Source organism: Colletotrichum chrysophilum, assembly GCF_026319265.1.
Source record: "Colletotrichum chrysophilum strain AFK26 chromosome Unknown scaffold_411, whole genome shotgun sequence".
Taxonomy (NCBI): Eukaryota; Fungi; Ascomycota; class Sordariomycetes; order Glomerellales; family Glomerellaceae; genus Colletotrichum; species Colletotrichum chrysophilum.
In genome coordinates this window covers 1-6,165 of record NW_026517698.1, presented here as the reverse complement: position 1 = coordinate 6,165, position 6,165 = coordinate 1, and the positions used below count along the sequence as shown (strand labels likewise).

The following is a 6,165-nucleotide window of genomic DNA, read 5'->3' as shown; positions in this document are numbered from 1 at the left end:
GCGGGGGAAACAAACCAAGGGAACTGCTGCTACCATGAGAAAGTAGCCATGAATAGCAATGAGGTGGGCTGTCTCCTCCCTGCAGTGAATCTCTTCATAAAGGCGGGATATACTCGACGCGGCAGTGAGTGAGGAAGCAGCGATCGACGGCCTCGTCCCTTTCCCATCAAGAAGCTGTAAGAGAATAATGGTGACGAAGTATATAATATGCAGATCGCTTGAAGGGCGGTAAAACGGCCTTCTGATGCCAGAGGCGTCGTAGAGGTGTAAATTTTCTGGCAGGGTTTGGAGCCAGTCACATAGTCGCTGGACGAGAGTCGCAGCCTCTTCTTGAGTGATATTTGTCCGCCCATTGCCAGCTTCTGCAATGATGCTCATAGTTTCCGTCAATCTCACAACCTCCAGGAAAGCATACGAATGCAAGTCCGTAGTGGGAAAGTCACTGATTTCTAAGGGCGGTATGTCGTATTCCTGAGGATGAAGGGTCAACGGACGCCCCCAGCAAGAGGCTGCTAGTCGATCTGAAGTCTTGACAAGTGGTCAGCGTGCAGTGATCTTTGTTAGCTGGTAGTAATACGAACCACAAGCTGCCAGAAAATCCGGCGCAAACAACCTGGATTGGTGTGCCGATCGTGTGTGGAACGGTGATGGAGGCCCATCTGCAGGGCCATCCGTAATGCAACACCTAGCCAGTGCCATGGACCATCCAGAGTCACCAAGTCCGTGGACATGACGCTGTAGCATGTCATAAGACAGAGTGACTTTAATAAGACCAAAGTATCGGCTTCGTGATTCAGGTGAATCAAGGTTTTGACCTTCTCATACTGCGAACGGCAAAGCTCCATGCTCTCAGGTCCACGCCGCATCAAGCAGCCGACCATACTGACGGCCTGTAGTAGGAGCGTAGACGGGGCTGGCCCCAGCACATCCTCTCTATCAACAACCGGATAGAGCGGGTAGACATGATCGAAGTAGGCGTCTGTCAGTGCTCTGAGCAAAGCAGGTCGAGGTAGTACGTTGGCTTGGGTCAGCCTGAGTATTGCCGACTTGGTGTCCAGGGTCCGCGAGTTACTGGGATCGAGTTCTGGCTCGCCATGTGCAGCGTCGTATGACATGACTGTCGACGGAGAGATAAACGCCATCGGCGGTTGGGCTGCGTCTGCCGTCGTGTCGCTGCGACTGCTGCATCTCGGTACATCTGGTAACGGCGGCCTACCGAGAGCTCCGCCCGAAGCGTCCTCCGTGGAAGAAGCAGCTACGGGCCCGGTGCGGTGCTGTCTGTCGGTCCTCGGCACACGAGGAGGTTGCGCAAGCCGTTGCCCTTTGCGCCGTTTACGAACGCCATCTCGGCGTCTGAGATACGCAGCATGTCAGCAAGAAGTTACGGCTCCAGGCAGAGGTAAGACTACCTACATGCAGTCGTGGTTGAGCCGACGGCAATTGGTGCAGACCTGTTCCGCCCTGTCCTGCAGGTCGCATTTGACCTAGAAGAGCGTCAACTGACGAAGAAGCATGGCTGTCTCCGGGAGTGTCAGACCTTTCGGGCATGGCAATCCACGCAGACCACATTCGCGCGGTCTCTCAGGGGCCGAGACTGAACCATTTTACGTGCCGAAGAAAGACTTGGAGAGGCTTTCACTGGGGCCCTGGAAACATCGTAACAAATAAAGCAAACTAAGACAGCTCCAGGCTGCGGGGAACCGAGGCTTAGCTGCTGGGGGAGCACTGGAAACCTCGCCTTGGGGGACAAGCCCTAGCACGCTACAAACATGGCGCAGGGTACTCTGACCCCTGGAAATGCTTGACGGGCACTCCCGCCCCCGTGGAAGAAGCGGTCGGCACTCGGCACTCGGCATTCGGCACTGGCGTCAACCCTGACATGACGGACTCGGCCGACTTGGTGAACTCCGGCGGTTCCGAGGAGACTTGACAATGCTGATCACTCAAGAATTCATCATTGTGTCCATTACTGGTCGTCGAATAGCCTGATACCCATGTGTTGCCTCCGGCTGTCGGTAAAGTGCATACCTGTGTTTCGGGGACGGGTGTAGGGACAAACACGGGCAGCAGTTCATAACTGATCGCACGGGAATTCTCTTCAACAGTCGCATGTTACTGGAGTGGTTTATATACTTGTATTCTTCGGTCAAAGGCGTGAAATGAGTCAACGCCAAAATCTGATCATCCATCCCCACCATGTCTGACAGAGTACGACAGCTTGCGAGCCACTTTTCAGACACTCCAAATGGCGCCAATGCGGCACCCTACCAGGTCTCAGAACAGCCACTGGGGACCACAAGACATGTCCGGATTGTCACCATCGGGGCCGATATGAGTGGGCTCAACATGATACGGACGCTGCGTCTCCACTTGACCGACTTTGAACATGTCGTCTATGAGAAGAACCCAGAGATAGGAGGCACCTGGTTCGAGAACCGATACCCGGGCTGCAAGTGTGACGTGCCGTCGCACAACTACCAGTTCTCCTGGCGTCCGAATCCAGAGTGGACCGGCTTCTTCTCGACAGCAACAGACTTCCAGGCTTATCTGTGTCGAGTCTGCGAAGAAGAGGGCATGAGAGAAGTGATAAAATTGAGACACCAGGTTAATCGAGCTGAATGGGATGAAAGCAGCTGTGTTTGGAAGCTGAAGATTCTCAATCTGGAAGACAACTCCGAATTCGATGACACTTGTCACTTCCTGTTGGACTCTTCGGGGATTCTCAAGTAAGCCAACTATAATTGAATATTCATACTACTGACAAGGATTACTGCAGTCATTGGAAGTGGCCTAAGATCCCGGGACTGCAGAAGTTCGAAGGTCATCTCATTCATAGTGCCGACTGGCCCTCAGGCTTTGACTACAACGGTCTCACAGTCGCCGTCATCGGCAACGGCTCTTCGGGAGTCCAGATCTTGCCGGAAATACAGCCAGGTAAATCATTCTGCTCAAGCATGCAGCCACACTTTGACTAACACCGGTCGCAGACGTGAAGAAACTGGTACACTTTGTAAGAGAACCCACCTGGGTTGTTCCCGGGCGTCTCCAGCTCCTAGCACAGGGCGCTGCTGGCGGGATCCTTGGCGAGGTTGGCATGAGAGAAAACGCAGACTTCACCGAGGCTCAAATCGAGCGTTTCAAGACAGACCCAATCTTTTATAAGAAGTTTGTCAAGGCAGTCGAAGAAGTCGTGAATGGAAATTTTCCCATTGTAAGTTAGGACATTTCGCATTCAACCCAAGGCGCATAGTTGACACGCAACAAGACCCTCAAAGACACCGATTTTGCAGCCAGCGTACAGGAGACGGCAACCGATTACATGAAGGAGGCGTTGGGTGGCGATGAGCGACTGTGCAATGCCATCATACCCAAGTTTCCTCTCGGATGTCGACGGCTTACGCCTGCGGTGGACTACCTGTGGGCTCTCCGAAAGCCCAACGTGAGGGTGGTCACGGATCCGATTACCAACATTGAGGCCAAAGGTCTGCGGACCGAGACGGGTGAGCTGATTGAAGTGGACGCAATGATTTGTGCCACGGGGTTTGATGTCTCTTTCCGCCCTCGATTCCCGATCATCGGAAGACGAGGCAATCTGCAGGACCTTTGGACTGAGAGAGTTCCCAAATCTTACATGTCTTGCGCAGTCCCTGACTTCCCTAATTACTTCAGTACGTCACCTAACTTATCTGGCCTTCCTTTCGATGCATTGGACTAACGGTATGTAGTGTTCCTTGGCCCCAACGCGCCTATCGGGCATGGCAGTGTCTTCACTATCACTGAACACATAGCTAAATATCTCGTACGTATCATCAAGAAGTGTCAGACGGAGGGTATCAGTGCCATAGCCCCGCACGATTCTGCTGTCGATGAGCTATTTGAGCATACTCAGACATTCATGCCTCGTACTGCTTGGTCTGGAAACTGCATTTCTTGGTTCAAAGGCGGGACTATAGACGGCCCTGTGACGGCTCTACATCCGGGCAGCCGCATTCACTTCTTCCACATGCTGGAGAAGTTCAGAGGTGAAGACTGGGAGTATACCCGGGCCAATAAGCAAAATCGGTTTCAGTTCTTAGGGAACGGGTTCTCAACCAAGGAGCTCGGCGACGAAGACGCTACATGGTACCTTGATGAACCAGACAATATTTGAAATTACTTCGGATTAACTAGTTACTTTTTTGCCTCTCAATCTCAAGTAATCTTGATGTCACTGCTTTGCCCGATATTGCCTCTTCTCGTCCAGAATAATGGACGTATTTACATCATGGCTGGGGAGAACAACGACCTTCTGTTGCTCAGAGAACTTCTTGATAAGCTGCAGGCTTTCGAACGCAGTTATCGGGTCCTGGTTAATACCATCGGGCTCTCCCCTTTTCAGCAGCTCCAGACTGTAAGTCGCGTCGCCCGTGATGAAGTACGTGTCAGGAGTACCTGGGCCTCCACTCCCATCTTTGACAATAACAGAGATGTGTCCTGGGACATGTCCCGGTGTCTCCACCGCTATGACCTGCCCATCCTTTGTGATGGAATCCGACTGTGTCCAAGGACCGACAGACTTTCCATCAAAGTTCAGCAGCCGCAGATTGAAATCCTTCGGCCAGTGGTTGGACGCACACCCTTGAACTGCCGCATACGTCGGGTGCTTTCCGAAGGCGTCCCAATGGCTCGCGCTGATGTACACCGGCACCTCCGGGGCGGCCTCCATGATTTCCTCCAGGCCGCCTGCGTGGTCGTGATGCAGGTGCGTCAGAACGACGGCTTGCAAGTCCGTCGGCTTCACGCCGAGCTTTGCAAGCTGGCTGACGATGCCGTCTTCTGGCGCCAGCTGGAGCTCGCTGAGCACGGTGGTGAGGTAGCTCAACATTGGAAAGTATCCCGCCTGCATACACTGGGGTGATGCCCCCGTGTCGATGAGGATAGGGCCGTCGGCATGTCTGATGAGGAACACGCCGATGGGGAGCCACGGCGTCCACTCGCCCGTGAAACAGCGCAGAAGGCGGAGAGTGGTGCTTTTGTTGGTGATGGGCTGCCCGCTCATCGGCTCTCGCATCCTAACTTTGCCCGTGGATATGAACTCGATCAAATTGCTACCCATCCTGGATTTTGATGGAGTTTTCCAGAGTCGCTTTTGGAGTAGCAGGCGCAGGGTGGATTTGAATACCGCACAGCGAGACGAGCTGTCATTCGTGAAAGGAGGCCAAGAAGAATATTTGCGGATTTAAATTTGACTGGGATGTGTCCGTCATAGAAAAAGAAGTTCTGAAGCTTTCGCATGTGGCATAATTGCAAGGTTGGTTGGTGAGAAGTTTGCGGATTTCATCGTGGCGCCTCGATTGCCGACTGCCGAATGCCGGTAGTCACCAACCACAGCGGCATGGCTATCCCACCGGCAAGCTGCGGGTGGGTTACGCTACCGGACCCGTCTTTGAGAGCTGAACAGCTCCAGACTTGATGTCGAATAATGCAGTGGGCCAAGCTCTTTGAGTGTGATAGACCGAACAAAGCTTTAATTCAACAAAGTTGTGCCTCAGCACACGAGGTTGCCGATGTGGTACATCGCCGGGTTTGCTCAATCTACAACACACTATTCACAACAAGTTTCCTACCCCCACGAAACTATGTATCTACAAATCAGCTTGCTTGAAACGAGTGAGAACTTCAGGTTCAGAAAAGAGACGATAGAGGATGATTTCTAACTGAGTTTGTTGGGAATGAAGTGGTATTCTCCGGATGAGATAAGTACCTACGCATCGAAAATACCATCAATGTCTACCTGAGTTTCTATCTGGAATACGATACGTAATATTTGAGGAACCTTGAAGCAGAATTCTTTGCTGGACCTCCGCAGACTTACATGCCAGTTATAATGTCAGCAGAATTTCGAGTGCGACCAAAGGTGGGTGATAATATAATTCACGCAACCCTTCCGGTTCAAAAGATCTTGAGTATCAAGGCAGAGAAAGGCAACTGGGTAACGTCTCATACATGTACATTGATTGGCAACCTGATCGAGTGCCAATGTGGGTGTCACGGGCTAGAGCCCGGATTGATATCTCCGGCTTCGCCGGAGCAGTTACCGAGATCCGGCTCCGTTGGACCCACTATTCTGCCGCAGTACGCCGCCTAACCCGGCCTGCTTCACCGCTGTTAGGTGCCTACCCTTGT

At 52.6% G+C, this 6,165-nt stretch overlaps 2 protein-coding genes across 2 annotated transcripts; one reads left to right on the top strand and one right to left on the bottom strand.

Annotated features, from left to right (window-relative positions):
- Window positions 1-2,196: 2,196 nt before the first annotated feature.
- COL26b_014472 (uncharacterized protein) lies at window positions 2,197-4,150 on the top strand (the record flags this gene model as incomplete). The annotated part of the gene is made up of 6 exons (XM_053187043.1): window positions 2,197-2,726; window positions 2,777-2,934; window positions 2,988-3,211; window positions 3,251-3,500; window positions 3,645-3,668; window positions 3,726-4,150. 6 exons carry the CDS (start codon window positions 2,197-2,199, stop codon window positions 4,148-4,150), a joined length of 1,611 nt encoding a protein of 536 aa, XP_053029013.1.
- A 57-nt stretch (window positions 4,151-4,207) lies between these two features.
- On the bottom strand, window positions 4,208-5,095 carry COL26b_014471 (uncharacterized protein; the record flags this gene model as incomplete). Its single annotated transcript, XM_053187042.1, has 1 exon — window positions 4,208-5,095. The coding sequence occupies one exon, from the start codon at window positions 5,093-5,095 to the stop codon at window positions 4,208-4,210; it is 888 nt and encodes a 295-aa protein (XP_053029012.1).
- Window positions 5,096-6,165: the final 1,070 nt, after the last annotated feature.